The sequence below is a fragment of the Sipha flava genome, unplaced genomic scaffold (genome assembly GCF_003268045.1).
Source record: "Sipha flava isolate LNK unplaced genomic scaffold, YSA_version1 111_pilon_pilon, whole genome shotgun sequence".
Taxonomy (NCBI): domain Eukaryota; kingdom Metazoa; phylum Arthropoda; class Insecta; order Hemiptera; family Aphididae; genus Sipha; species Sipha flava.
This window is the reverse complement of record NW_020271729.1, coordinates 702,997-719,761: the sequence shown is the minus strand read 5'-3', so window position 1 is coordinate 719,761 and position 16,765 is coordinate 702,997. Positions and strand designations below refer to the sequence as shown.

The following is a 16,765-nucleotide window of genomic DNA, read 5'->3' as shown; positions in this document are numbered from 1 at the left end:
TATATTCATAAATAAACTGGTATGCCTATTAAATTTTAATTTATTTAACCAAGATGTGCATAAAAATGTTTTTATCGGGGCATTGCCCCGGTAGTAAGCGCTTACAAGTAGCTTCTGATCGAAGGTACGTGTGTGCGTTTGTGTGTATGTGTGTGTGTGTGTGTGTGTGTGTGTGTGTTTGTGTGAGAACTTTTACAGTGTAGATATACCGTTGTGTATATTGAACTACACCGTGTACAAATGTACACTACTAATAGATATAGCGAGCGGATAAAGTGGTACATGTATATATATATATATATATATATATATATATATATATATAGCCATAAGCGTGCGCAGAAATTAGGGTAGTCATACATAACACATTAACATTAAAAACAAATTTGGATTTTATTTAACTTAATAATTATACTTTTCCAATACTTTCAAGACGTTTCGAAGTGGTTGAACATAATATGGTTATTTATTACTGCGATAATATAGAATATTTCGGTGAGGAGGGAAGTTTCACAGAGTAGCCAAATGCCTACTCTGACTACCCCGTGTGTACGCTTATGTAAAAAGCTACAGTACCCACGTGATTTTGTGAGTCCACACACGATTTGGGCGTTATTATTGTATCCGCGAGAAACACATACTATTATCTGCGAGGAACCGTTTTGGATTTATTATACAATGTAAAGTGGTGAACAGTGAAAGTGGTACATAATGTATAGTAACCTATACAGTAAAGTCTCCTTTAACGGACACCTCCCAATAACTGACGATTTTTTGAAAACTGGGAAATCTTCATTACTTTTCAATAGGATAACCTTCGAATAATGGATTCCTATTTTGATTTTAGTTTAAAAATAATGAAAAATTGACGACAGAAAAATGGCTTCTCACAACTAGTATAACGATAAAAAACTAGTTAATTAAAGACCAAGAAATAATCCAACAATTCAAGAATCTATCTCTAAAGCAACTATTACAAAAAACTGTTGCTGATTTAGATACTGGCGAGTCTAGCGCTATTAATGTGCTGGACGTTGTGTATTGGATGGTTTCTGCTCAAGCCTACGTTAAGGCTGAAACTGTAAGAATGTACTTCATGCGATGTGATTTTAGTCGTCAACCAGTCTATGAACAAATAAATGATACTGAATCCAAAATAAATAAAGAACTTATATCACTTATCGCACTAATTGACAGCAATGTTGAAGAAAATTCCCATGTTACTTTGAACGAAATCGATTTCACCCATAGCCACGAATTAATGACGGCGACAATGACCACGGTTATTTATTCACGGTATACACGGTAGATAACCATGACCACGATTGTTGATCCCGATGAGCTTGATGAGATCGATAGTGAAGGAAAAAACGAGATGAAGGAGGAAGAAACTTAAAAATATCACGTTACAAGTTTACGGGATGCGTTGGCTTCATATCGTCAATGAAGGTAGAAACAGTATTATTTTCTGTTCTACTGTAACTTCAGTAAATTAACTTACTAACGATATTGTACAGATATTACATAACTATAAACAAACCAAGCTAACCGGTTTTTCTCATAAAATTGAATTGTATTTCAGTATGTACCTATTTCATTTTTTATTTATATATTTTTAAATATGTATGCACAATCTAAATTGTTTTTATTATTAAACACACACACACATATATTATTTTTTTATTAGTTATTATTAAATACTATTACTACGTTATACATACAACGTAACTGACACATATATTATTATTGTGTCACAATTAAAGTATTAAATAATAACACTAGAATTTAATTTAACCTAGCATATATTTTTAACTTTTACACATATATTCTTTATGAATTTCAAAAATGTATTTCTATGAATAGCGGACGACATTTTGGTAACCAAGAGAGCCCGATATTCAGAGGTTTCACTGTAATAGTATTCACTGTAATAAGTTTCATCGGCAGTTTGAGTTTTGTTTGGATTTTAATTTTACGTTCGATAAAGGTATACACGTAAACGAGTAAACTCTATTATTTCGTATCTTAACCAACTTAATATTTTATCTTTTACTCTATTTGCGCAGTGGCGGATTAGGGGGTAGGCTAAAAGGCTTATAGCCTAGGGCGGCTTTTTTTTTATAGAATTAAGTGCTATTAACTTATTAGGTATATCTATTTTAATATATTTTTTTTTATATTTGTCATATAAACACGAATAAAAATAATTTTAAAAAGTTATGATAATATATTAATATGTACATATGATGCGTACCTGTAGGCTATAGTAAGAATATTACAATTATTATTACAATTTGAAAATATTTCATTTGTAATAAAATAATTACAGTTAGTTACTAGTTATTATTAATAACTTATTAGTACCTATGTATTTATTGGGACCATCCAACTATTCGAGTATATGTTTTTTCATATCTAGCTATTTATATTTCCGTTATGTGATTGTATAAGCATTGTTTATTTGTACTGGTAATAATGGTATCTGAAGTAAAATAATAGACATGAAGTATTTTATTTTTAGAAGTTTTCTATTTTAAAGATTTAATATTTAATATATATTTTTTTTTGATAAAATAACTGAATACAATTTGAAGAGAAAGGTTTGATAGGGGGAGGGGTAGAGTGATTAAGCCTAGGAGCGTTAAAAAGCTAAATCCGCCACTATTTGCGGTTATGATAAATATCTACCATGCTTATACCTTACTGTGCTTTTTGTAAATTAGTTAGGTATTCATTGTATTTGAATGAAACGTGTTGGAATTTTCACGAATAAAGGACGTTTTCGTAGTTATAATTTAAATTACGTACGATTCTAGTGAAAATCTTCTTCAAATCGTTTACATGTGCGTAAGAAATGCAATAGATATTTTGTTCAGAGATTATAAAACTATAAGTTTTTGCTATAAAATCTAAGCTTTACTAGTAACACGTACGAGTATTCGTGTCAAGATACTCGTATACAAAGCAATTTTTTTGTTTATTAAAAATCAATTAGTAAAATGTGATTATAAAATGACATTGGATACATATTATATATCCTACTTACATATATAATATTATAGAACAAAATATTTATAAAATTTAAGTATAAGTGATAATTATGAAAACGTGTGATTTTATTTAGGTTAAAATTAACACAAGTGGTATACTTGACCTAGCCTTTAACTATTACCTAGTTTTTTTAAATATAAAACAGAAACGGAAAAAAATCAAAATAACGTCAAATTTCGTCCATCAAGAATTTGATCATGATTTTGTTAATAAAATAATTATTTATTAACAAAAATTAGTTTACGGCCCGACGATTAGTTTATAGGTAAGTTAATTTATGTTTTTTTGATGCTAAACAACAAACACTTGTTAGTATCCTAGTTCTATATTTATTTCTGTATAAAACATTGATTTTAAGTGTATATTACTATTTATGATATATGACCACGTCAAAGGTCAAATATTTTTATTTATGGTTTCAATTAAAATTTATCCATTTACCAGGGTTGTCATTTTAAATAAAAATATATATTTATTTTACATAAAAACTTTTCTTTCGCATACAATCAGACTGCATAACACCTATGTATGTAGTATACCTACTTCTATTTATTTGGAAACTGGAATAGGAAATTCAATAAAGTACATTAAAATATATAAGGGCTTTGATTCCAGGGGGGAATAAAAACTAAATGCCAATAGGTTATAATACACACCGCGTATTAAAACTTTTAAATTAGTTTTGCAACTCAACTGAAATGTAAGGTACTATAAATTTGCAATATCACAAAATCATCCAAATATTAGACACTCTTGTTTGAAGTACCGTTGAATTTCTTCGTGTTTTGTTTCATTCAATCGTGAACATTTGATTTACGTTTTTCGTTATTAAATGTTATTAGTTAGTATTATTTGAACAGTTGGATTGATGTTTGAAAAGTATTCGAACTTTTCGATACTCTGTTTTAACTATACATTCCATAGAGTTTGTTCATGGGCCACCAATCGACGGTTTTAAAATATTAATCATAACTAATTGTTATAGAACTGTGTAATACTATACTAAGATACCAACATAGTGTATACAAATCAGAGTTAATTTTACGTTCACATACACGTACACTAACATCTATAAATAATCCATATATATATATATACATATGTTAAATGGATAATTAAAAATTTTTTTTTCTTTTTTTAACTATTCAATTGCTACAATTAAAAACACTTAGAATCTCTGTTTTGCATTGTACCATCAATTAATTTTTACCATACGAGGAATTATACGAGATGTATGCTAATGTAATTATTTATGAGAGCCTGATAAAAATAGAAAAATAATTTCTTTACCATAAAACTAATACGAAATATAACACTTAACACTAAATTGTTATGATTTTTTTTCTTTATGGTTCCATTTGAAATGGTACAGCAGAATCTGATCGCTTGTTAGTGAAAAATAAATATAAACATTTTAATGGGTGGTGCAATCAATATTATTTTTGTACTTGAAGATCATATTTATCCTTTGTATTGTACTTATGGATTGTCGAGTTCTTTGTTATTCGTTACTCATGAAGCATTATTATTATTATTATTATCGAACTTTGATTTGAACTCATAGAATGTATACAGTCATAATTTTTACTAGTCTATTTAATAATGTTCCTATTATTCTCATTACTTATCGTTTAAACGCTGAGTAAATAGCACTTATTTGGCCTTGTGGTCTTTCACAAAATAATAGTTATATAATAGAGTTTATTTATTTATTTTTTTTTTTTTTGTAATAAGCATGTTACGTAAATTTATATTAAAAGTTTGTGATCAGTATAATTAATTCTTAACCGTTTATTTTTTAAAAAAAAACTACCCAGGTAATATATATCAAATGTAAAGTGGGTATGTAATATAATAAACGAAATATCACCACGATTGCTTTTAATCTATTTAAATAAATTTTTTAGATTCGTTGAAAAACACGCAATATTATTATAATTTCTTATTATTTTTCTAGTAGCAAACGAGGACTGATAACATGGGACTCAGTACGTTCACACATTTCGCATACCTCTTGTCCATCCTGGTCATCGGAAATCGAAATAAAATAGCGCTTGGTAAAAAGTAATTAGTTCATTATGTAAATTATTAATAAAGACCTTTAAAATACATTTGAATTTAAATTAAGATTTGCTTAAAGGAGCCGTAACAGGTTATAGAATTCAGTATTTTGAATATAATTCGAAATATGTACGAAATATGTATGCATGATAAACTATAGTGTTATATAATAAAGTTAAAATTAAATCCAATTTAGAATCATTCGTTAAAATACTAAAGAACTTTGAGTATTTACTGTTGCATTAAAATCGACAAAATGTATCCACAATACAGTATTTTATGTGACAAACACAACACTATTCAAGCATCGCTGCATCTCATTTGAAAGAGTAAATCGATTGACGACAGTCTACGTCGTAAATAAATGGAGTCTATAATTTCTTAGAAACTTCATAATTAACCTGATCGTGTAAATGTTTTCTTGGATGTTGTTTAATGTCATATTTTTTTTTTACATTCAACGTAAACAAAGTGAAATGCTCAAAATTAAATTCCAAACTTTTACACACAAATAAATCATTTGGTACTGATATTACGTGAGGTACTATACTGTGAAAAAAAAGTAGAACACAACTGACTTAACTGTAGTATATTTTTCCTGTTTATTTCTTGAAAAAAAATAATGTTATGCTTAGCAACATAAACATAGTAACTAAAATATTATTTGAACATTTTTCTAAGTGTATGATTATGTACGTGTATAATATTTTATTTTAAAACATTAAAGTTTTACAGAGATACTGTAGTTACTAAATCAATTATGAATTATTTATTTTTCACCTGAGGAGAGTTTTCGGTTTTTTTTTTTTTTTTGGAGAAATAGCTGATAGTTAGTAATTTCGGCATAGGTTAAAATTGATTAGATATAATAATAAAACAATTACTTTGTTAATATACTTGAAATTGGCAGCACCATAATTTCATTAAATATATAATATACATTACATATACATATTATATTAATAGGGTTTAATTTTATGATTAAACAAATTTAAATGGTTATAATATGTGATTCTATCTCAATATCGATAAGCGTATAATTTAAAAAAATGTTTGTAGCAATTATTTGTTCTAAGTCTAACATGTCTTGCAAATGTGATTGCTTTATAATATTGACGACCATTATACTATAAATTCTGGTAAGTTTCATATTTCGAGCGATTTTTTTTTCTCGCAAACATTAAACCACGATAATCTACCAAATGTACATGCTTGATTCGCGACGCTTTGTAATTAAGAAATGCGCAACGGTGAAACGTCGACGCCCCACAATATGTTATAATATACTAACAGAAAAAATTTCAATGTAAACACCAGTTACCGACAATTTTGAATACACAGCCCAATGGAAATTAAACGTCAGGCGGTTATCGAAATCGAAACAAGCGGTTTTGTTTGCATATTATCGATGAACATTGTACCACCGTGTAAAAAAATAGGTGTTATTATTAATAAATGCATAAATTAATAATTTACGTTTGATTTCGACGAAAATTATGCCTTTGTAGTATTTTATGGTAATTTTTTTATTACAAATTTAGAATACACAGCTATAGTGTCACTAACTAGTAGTAACTATCAGCAGTAGCTTCGATTTTGGCAAACACGCTTAACTGGAACTTTATTCGTCTACCTTTGACTGAATATCTTATACAATTATTTATAGTTAGCTTTGTATTTTACATTTTAAAGCTGTTAACAAAACAACTTATTTTATCAAAATTAATGTAAACCGTTGATTAACGAAATGTATGAGAAAATTAAAAAATTATATGTTTAATGTAGCTTTAACTTTATAGTTAGAATAACTTAATGCTTTTATAGGAATTTTGGTGCAATTTTACAATCACAAAATTAGATCACAGAAAATAAACCTTATTATACTATTTTTAAATATTACAAACATAGTTAAAGTGTTTTAGTAAAATTCTTCGTTTTATACAGAATTTATAAATTAAAATATCATCAAAAAACATCAATCCACCCATTTAAGTTTTATTTAATATTCTCTGATGACTAAGCGATCGATAGGAGATTTTATCACTACCAATCAGATAATTTTTATACATTTTTGATTTAGTTATAAATATTCGTAATGTCAACTACATTGTTTGACTAAAGTACTATCGTTAACAAGCAAAATCATAAAGAGTTATGTTCAAATTTATCTTCTTCGCAATTTAGTTCTAAATTATCACGCGACTACATACGCGTCCGAATGAGATGAATAATTAAAGTATTATGACTGCTCACCTGTACTATTTTTATTGTGAACGATTACGTGATTGTTGTATTAAGCTATTATGGCTAATGAACTATATTACCATTAAGAAATGAATGAAATAGGGTTGTGCTGATCTAATGTTGTTATAAATATGTATATACAAAAGCACGGTTATACAAACATTTGATTTTTAAAAATATCTGATGCATTACAAATCTTTAAGCGTCCGCTGTACGAACGTTTGTCACCTGAGGTACGGTTGGTAACTTCTGTTGGATGTGCAGTGCAATAATAACGGGTCGAGAAAACGCGTACAGCTATTCTACCTACCACTATTATTGTTGTTTAACAATATATAGTTTAATTTCGTTTGCCCAACGCAGTTATTCGATACGTTGTGTTGAATGAATTATTTCTACGTATACGATAAAACATCGAAATAATTTTTATCCGGTTTAAAATTGTACGGTTTTGCGGGCTTCCAAAGTTCGACTACCGACTTCAATTTATATATATATATATATATATATACACGTGCGTGCGTGCGTGCGTGTGTGTGTGTGTGTGTGTGTGTGTGTGTATGTGCGTGTATTATAATGGTCGTAAGGAATTTTATGTTTTCGACACGTGAAGAATGAAAAACAGCTAACGAGCATGAGGAAACGTATACGGTTTATGAAACTGCTAACGATATATTTTATGCCTCCGTACGTACAGTACGTTTTTATTACGATAGGTGACACCTGAATGTCCATTGCGTACGGCAATTCGGTTGGGTTTTATTGGACGACGTGGTCGTGATTTGATTTATATTTCGCGCACTTGTTTGTCAACGTAATCGTACGCTTTAATATCTTCCGATAAATCACGACACACGTATACCTATGTAATATTATAAATTTTTTTTTTTTTTGAGAAAAACTTCCGTAAGTTTTATAACGCACGGACAATATATATGTTCCTCGTATAAATTTAATGCATACTTATTTATTTTTTTAAAATTTTTTTCTTTATATTTTTTACAACGCGCGCGCAACGTTCGAGAATCGAATCACAAAAATAGTTATACCTTTGCTGTTATTGTAATATATAGTTGCTGTTACAATTGCGGCTTTAACGATATCCACGTATTATTACACGTTATGCGCACAAAGATTATGTGTGTGTGTGTTTATAATCTTATACATTGCACTGTGTGTGACCACGCACGTACATATGCGCATTAATATATTATATATATGGTAGTAGGTACATTGTGTTGTTACGTTAAAACGTGTAGGTATATATGGTACACTCGGTTATAAGGCACGGTGACGGGTATGTGACGTAATTAAATCGATTGGTTATAGACGCTTTTTTTTTGCGCTCGCTTTCCGTTGTAAAATTATGTATTTCGTTTTAAAACCTAGTGGGATACGTGTGTACAAAAATAGAAGACGGCGAATTGCCCATTCATATTGGGTGTACAATGGTTAAGTAAGAGGAGGAAGGGAGTTTGATTTGAGATTTATTAGGGTTAGGCGGAATGCAATGGTTAGGATGAGAATCGAAAAACGCAATATTTTCGGTTCGCGTGTATCGGCGATAATTTTGAAACGGCGGATCGCTGTAGGGTTTCATTGATAACGACACTGTCGATATTTTATAAGCAATTTTTTTTCTCCATCGACGGCATGTTATATACTTATAATAGTGGTGGTTTTGGTGACTTTCGTAATGGCAGTATGTATGGCTGCACACGAATTGCGGCCCGAAAGAAAAAGTCAATAAATAGGTATTCGAGTTGCATCCTGAGTTTTTTTGGTGGTGTGTTTGTTAATAATTTTTATAAAAGTAAAATTACATCAGTGATTTTAAGTGAAATATATTGAACTTTATTTAGTATAGATGGATACAAATATCGTTCCCATAAAATATTGAAAAATTATATTCAACGTTGGAGTTGCTGTAAGAAAACGTGTAAGTTATACATTAAATTAAACGATAACAATGACGTTATATATAAAAAACAAAAAAAATAAAATGATATATTTAAAGATTCTGCTGAACTATTTAATAATTAATTCATCTCGATTTCACTAAAAAGGTTTCATTCAAGTTTTCATCGGTCTTATAATTTTTTAAATCTAAATCTAATATTTTAATTTCTTAATTTTTTTATAAAATTATAATTATTTTTTAATATGATTTCTAATTACATAACAAAAAAAAAAAAAAAAAAAAAAAAAATGATATATTTAATCTACTGTTATTAATAATTTATTATTGATAGTTCTGAGTCTGTATGAAATAGGATAGAAGATAATGTTTTTATTTTGGGACGCGATTCATATAGTGGCTAATTAATATTGAGACGAAATTCGTGTAATCGTTAAATATCGTTGGGATGCAATTCGTTAGGAAAAGAGATTTCGTGAGTATCGATAAATACAACAAGGACGTGATGTGCGCGATTGTTAGTATATATATATATATAGTGAGTCTTTGCCTCGCTCGACGATCAAGAAAAGTATACCACGTTAACTGATACGTGTTTATGAGATTTAATAGCGGTTCAAGAAGTATTTTCGAGATCTTTGTGTATCCCGAACTCTCGTAAATGTAGTTCAATGTCAACGTACCTATAGCGGTTTTTATTTACCGAACAGATTTAGCGATCATGCGAAAACTCTATTATTGCAAATACCCATATATATATATATATATAGCTTCTCTATCGTCGAACAGCAGTGAAAGTATAAATTTTGAGAAAAAAAATCTGTTACGTGTACAACGGCAATGATAAAGTAGTAATATTTCGATTGTAACATTATGAAAACGCATAATATGCGTTTATAATATATTATATTGTTTAGGTATAAACGCGTAAAAATAGATCGTAGTAGTGAATAACAGCATCGTGTAAAGGTCATTGTGGTGCATTCTGTGAGCGAGAGGGATCAAGACACCTCAAATTCGTTATGTAAAAAAATATAATGTTTACATATGTCCATATAGTACAATATGGACATGCAGTTTTGTGAGTATAAGCATGTGAGATTATAATTTTTTATGTAGTCGCTAAAACGTACTGGAACGATTTCAGAACTAATCCCGAACAAAAATCCCGAACGCGCGCTTTCCCGACATCCGTACACGAACATCTCGGAGCATTTCAAGTTTTAACCCTTTTGTGCAGTACAAAGCGAACGTACAGGCGAAGACACGACTGGGATCGTTGCGTTCGGGAACGCGGTTGACGGTCGGCCCGAACGAATTGTACTGCAAAAACCGGGGCCGATCCAGCCGAGGGCTACGGGGATGCGCGCGCGCGGATACATGGAGTGGAAAAGGAGCAGAAAAGCTTTTACGCGCTATGTTAGAACACGGTTTATCATGCGTGGCAGCGATGCGTATACGGACCGTTTGCAGTTTCCTGATGACCAGTATGTAGAAGACGAATATCAGCATGAGCGGTATGGCGAAGCCGAGGACGAACGAGTAGAGCGTGAACGCGGTCTGGCCGCTGAACAGCTCGTTCTCGGGCCATATGATGTTGCAGCTCTTCACGTTGCCCTTGTCCATGGTGCTGGCGTACATGATGACCGGTATCATGAGTATGATGCTGAACGTCCACGCGGTGACGGACACGATCTTGGACACGTATGCGGTGCGCACCTTGGACGACGATATCGGATGGCATATGGCGATGTACCGGTCCGCGCTCATGATCATCAGGAATATGCTGCTGGTGAACTGGTTCACGCTGGTCGTGGTCATGTACACCTTGCACATGATGTTGCCGAACGGCCAGAAGTCCATGGACATGGTGACGATCAGGAACGGTATGCCGATCAGGAAACACTCGTCGGCAATGGCCAGGTTCACGATGTACATGTTGGTCACCGTCTGCATCTTGGAGAACCGGATCACCACGTAGATGACCAGCGTGTTGCCCACCAACCCGATGATGCACACAATTATGTACAGGATCTTGGATATCAAGTACAGTGACGTCTCGTGGCCTGACGTGTCGCCGCAGTACAGCGCGTCCCGGTCGCCGGTGCCGTTGTACGGGCTCATCGCGTCCGTGCCGTTGTACACTCCGCCCATCGTCGGCTTCGCGGGCGGCCAACCGGCCGCGGCCAGCTGCACGACGCTCGGGAACTCCATCGGCGGCCGACCGTTTTACCGACTACGTGCGCTGCGTGTCCGTCCGCCCGGGAGCGCCTGGTTGCGCAGGTGTGTCGCGTTCTTGTTATCCGCGGCCGCCTTCGTCCTTCGTCGTCGTCACGGTCGCTTCCCTTCACATTGTCATCGTCGTTCGCCTGCGGACCAACGAAAAACAACGTTGAAACAAAATCGTTCGACAAAGCTTACAAGAACAAAAACATGCATTTATCGCGCGCGTCTGTGATCCCGACGACTAGCGTACATTTATAATTTGGTCTTTTTTTTATTTTTAACATTATTCGGTAAAGCTTTCCTGACATTTGTCATTTCACTGATATTTTTACATTGATTTGTATCGTTGTGTAGACGAGTAGATTTAAATGTAAACAATAAATATGAATATTGATGGTAACAATTACGGTGGTACAATAATAGCGTTTACTGTTAACAGATAATCAATACATTGATCGTGTGCAATGCATTGATGAGATTAGTCGTATAGTTAGTGATAATAATATGAATATCAAACGGATGGAGAGCTATAGATGTATATAGTTCCTAATTAAGTAGATTGTAGACGTCCACCCTCGAGTCGACGCGCTGTAGGTAAGTCTGTTAGACGGTAAAATTTAGCACTTTGAGCCGAGTTTAAATGGTTGGAAAAATTGTTTGCTGTAATTTTCTGTAGTTGGAAGTCTTTGCGGAGTGCATTATTCCGAACAAACCAAGGAGCATTAGGTATTGTCCTCAGAACTTTAGATTAGAAAACTTGGATTTCATTAATACGGGTGTAAGCGAAATTTCCCCGTATAGGGACTGCATATAAAAGTAATGGGCGTAGAATTTGTTTATATATAACGTTAGGGAATATTTCCAGTTTAGAGTTGTTTGTTAGTGAATCAATCGTATAATATTTTTAGTTTCTGGTAGCCTTGTTACAATTTGGCGATGATGTGTGAATTCCAGGTTAGTTTTCTATCTAAAGCTACGCCGAAATATAAATTGGCCTTAGCACATTACTCCGTTCTTGTTATTGTGTAACGAGTGTAAGCGAAATTATAAAGGAAACTACATTAAAAATGATTCTGAGGAAGCTTTCGGTATTGTAACCGGCTGAGATTTAATATCACAACATAATTTATTATGTAAACGTAACTTTATAAATATTTTAAAATGTTTGGACTTGAATCGAGCGTTGTCGTAAAGAATAAATGCAATTTTTTAAACCAATAATATTTTTTACGATAGATCTATTTTATTCAATGTAATTTATAGAAAGACAATTTTTTACTAAAATTTACCGATTCATTTGAATGACGTTGGCCACCGTTGATTGTGAAAAAGTCAAAATAGCATGAGTTTGCTCTGGTTTAGCAATCGGTGTGTAATAGATTATGTATAGTGGCTTCTAATTTATGTGAATATCGGTTAATACGGGCAACAGCCTAATATATCCATAAAGGTCTAGTTTCGTTATTTAATGCATATTAAGAAGGCTAAAAAACACTGCTTAATGTGGGCACTCGATTTGGCGTATGGCTGCAGTTTTTTTTTTTTATTAAAGCGTAATATAAACTATATTATATTCTTCGAAAACAACTTTTATAAATCATGATCATAGACAAAGTTATAACTTTTATAACGGGTTCACCATATAAAATAGCTGAACAATCTTGTATTCAGAAGTTAACGATCGCAAAATGTTTTGAAGAAGAAAACATTTTACATAAAACTTTCAATTCAAACCAAAAATGTAGTTAAAAATGAAAAAAAGAAAGGAAGAATCTCAGAGTCGACTAGATTATGAGTGAGTGATCTTTAATAACGAACCGTGATGTTCGCGTTTTTGGGTTCATGTTGAAAGTCAAAGTCATATATTATCGATGCGATAGGTTAATTAGGTTAAGGAATAGACACGATATTAAATTTATACGTGTGCACACGGTGAATAATTATTTAGTAAAAACAATTTCATATATTTAATTTAGCAGTATTTTTTTATATTTTTTAAACTCATATTGTATAGTATTCATGTTTTCTGAAATGCACTTTACTTTTTAATTGAAAACTCATGTATTTATTTTTTACACATTTTGGTTTTTATATTGGCAACCATTTAATTTGGGTACGTGGAACTGTTCCTAAAATGCCTATAATTAGCGTAATTGATTATATATTGTATACCGACACGGAACAACATGGGATCAAGTTTGTTATAACATATTTCCATCTAATTCTTTTCGAAAGCTACACATATACTTGAGTGTACGATTTTAACGATTTATTGCTTCGTCAACGGTAGTCAACTGAGATTAATAGTTGGCCGGTGAAAAAGTGCGAGACGATTTTATCGCATATAAAGAGATTTTTTTTCGAAATGATAAAATCTTATAGGAAAATTTAAAGCGATTAGTCTTTTAACCACAGTATTATTTTTTATGAAACCTTTAACCGATAGCCGTGCGGCGATTTAAAATTATTATGTAGCAACAATTTATTTAGAATTATAGTATCACAGTAAAGTATTTATTAAGAAAACATCGGCTGTCGTAGTGGTGAGAGATACAAAACTCGTTCCGTAGATTTGTTAAACGATAAATTAGTTTTAGCTATAATAAAAATTTAAAATTTAACACGTATGTTTATGCAGGTTCTTTAATGAATTTCTTGATTTCCTCAACACGGATATAAACTCATTACTGTTGGTATGATTTTTAAAACGGAATCGAATGAGTAGCGAAAACCTCTCACGATAATTTCAAAATAATAATATATATATACGTATATTGTTATAATATGTACGCACGATTACAGCAAATTAATACGAAATGAAACAATGAAATATATATTCATTGCTTTTATTAAATACCTTCATAAGACCCATAATAAAAAAGTAATAAAGGGGATTCCACTGCTTCCAAGCATATAGCCGCACTACATAGATTAACCGAGTAATACTCGAATTCAAATACAAAAATTCTTATTTTCATTTCTTATTTTTCTATGTATTCCAAAAAACTGTTGACTTGTAAGTCCTTCTATAATATGAACGTTTATAACTTAGAAATTTATTCATTTTTAACCTTTTTCACGATAAAAGTAATTAATTAAAGTTAAATCAGTAATTGATTTTTACGTTGAAAGTATATACTTAAGTACAAATTGTATATTAAAACAATATACATACTGCGGTAATTTATTCATGTATTTGCATAGAAATCTCTTCCACAATAATATTATAATTTTCCAGAAATCTTATTTAACTTTAGATATAAGTCATGGGTGTAAAAAATCACTACATTTCAATTATGGTTTTGCGTAGATAATACAGTTATATTAAATGCAATAAGTAATTTATTTTTAACGTTTAAACATATTATTTAGTTAAAAAGAGTGCAGATCAAAAATATAAATAGGACACATGCACTGCATAATACGGGAACCGTACTATTCTAGTAAATTTAAAAGTAATTTATATTTAATTAAAATAATTACTATATAAAAATGTAATTAATTAATTTTTAGATTTTCTAAGCATCATATGTTCATATAAAACTCTAAACTATAAAATACGACAAAGTTTTTTTTTGTGACTATGTTTTGGTGGTAAAAAAAATAATTGTTCATGTAGACATTAAAGTGAGAGCTTAAACACCTATCAACTTTTATAATTGTAACAGGTGAGTAATTAAATAAATGACATATTTTTGCAACTTTTTAGCTCTTATGAATATTTTGTCTTAAAATAAACCTGTATATCATGGAAACATGTAACATATAAAAATGTTTCGTGTGATCTTTTAGTAATCTATACAGTAGGGACTAAAATTGTGTGCAATACGATACACTTTGTGTAATACGAAATGTAAAGTGTTTAGTACGAAATTAAAAAGTGATGTGGTTCTATTCTCTACATTATGGTTTTTTTTTTTAATTTTACATTTTTTTATTAAATTGTCTTACATATTTTTAAAATACCATTATATATCATCAACAAAATTTAAAATACCAACTGTTTTAATGTGTAATTCATTAGTGTTAACGTTAGAAAGGGAAATATGATAAAATCCTTAAGTGTGCAGTACGAAAAATGATATATTTTAGATTCTGCTATACAGTGTTTTCTTGGTGAAAATAAATGCTATAATTCGTATGTACCAATATATATTGAAAAAAAACCTTTATAACGATTTTTTTTTTTTTAATAAATATGCTAAGCTCATTTTAGTGAAAATTTAATTAAATACACGCAATTGTAGTTGATTGTTTCATACTAAGCAATTTACGATAAATAATTAAATTATTATCCGTTTGCGTGAATTAATCATATAATTTTTAATCTAACACGAAACTCGTTAAAGTGGAAATCTGCACCTTCATAATGAATAGATAAATTTTGAGATTTTTTACTAAAGTTTTCAATATTTTTTTTTCCTCTGTATTATACATATTTTAATTAATTTGTTTAATAATCAATGTATAATTTATGTATAATATATTAAATAGGTACCTACTTTTGAACAATGATCAATAATACTTAATTTTAATAATACAATTTTTGAGTCATTGTTAAAAGACGTGTCACTATATTTTTTATCCACATTGCATTATTGTGTGTTCAGTGAATATAGATATTTTTATTAGTAGAAATAAAAAAAAAGTTCAGAAGAACTTCTTGTAGGAAACCGATACGAGTATATTATGCTGATGTGATTAATATTTCATTAACTTTATTGTACCAGAAAAATCACAATGAATAAGAGGACGAAGCGATATTATTTTGGTAACAAACTGGGTCGCTGTAAATTGCGGCCCATTTTTAATTTTTTTTGTATATTGTGGCCTGGGCATATTTTGCATATATGTAATCTGCGATCTGGCTATATTTTATACATATGTAAATTGCGGCCTGGATATAATTTTATTACCTACCCAAATATTTTTTATTTATAAGTAATAATTACGTTTAATCAACTTTACGTCTTGAGTAGTTAAAGATTCGATATCAGCATTTTTTTGATTTAAAATGAATAATTTTAGATGGCCTGGTAAACATATCATCAACGGCTTTTCTTTTAAATTGTTGTTAAGTTTCTGTTGATTTATTATTTGTTCCGAAATTTTAAAATTACTTATGTGATCTTTAAAATTATCTATACAAATATTATTATCATTAAATTTCAAAAAACACACGTTTTAACTGTGCAACACCAGCGCTGAATATCATTTATTTAGCATTTTGTGAAAACGAAATTTGAAACCATCAACTACTTTCAA

The 16,765-nt window shown here is 30.6% G+C and overlaps 1 protein-coding gene across 8 annotated transcripts in view; it reads right to left on the bottom strand.

Moving 5' to 3' along the window:
- LOC112688636 (somatostatin receptor type 5-like) overlaps positions 1-16,765 on the bottom strand; it is a 256,452-nt gene that overhangs the window by 4,406 nt on the left and 235,281 nt on the right. For all 8 annotated transcript variants that reach the window (XM_025561939.1, XM_025561930.1, XM_025561955.1 and 5 more), the window contains one exon: positions 10,739-11,643. In XM_025561939.1, coding sequence (XP_025417724.1) covers positions 10,739-11,488 — 750 coding nt within the window. In that variant the 5' untranslated portion in view covers positions 11,489-11,643. The remainder of the gene's footprint in view (positions 1-10,738; positions 11,644-16,765) is intronic.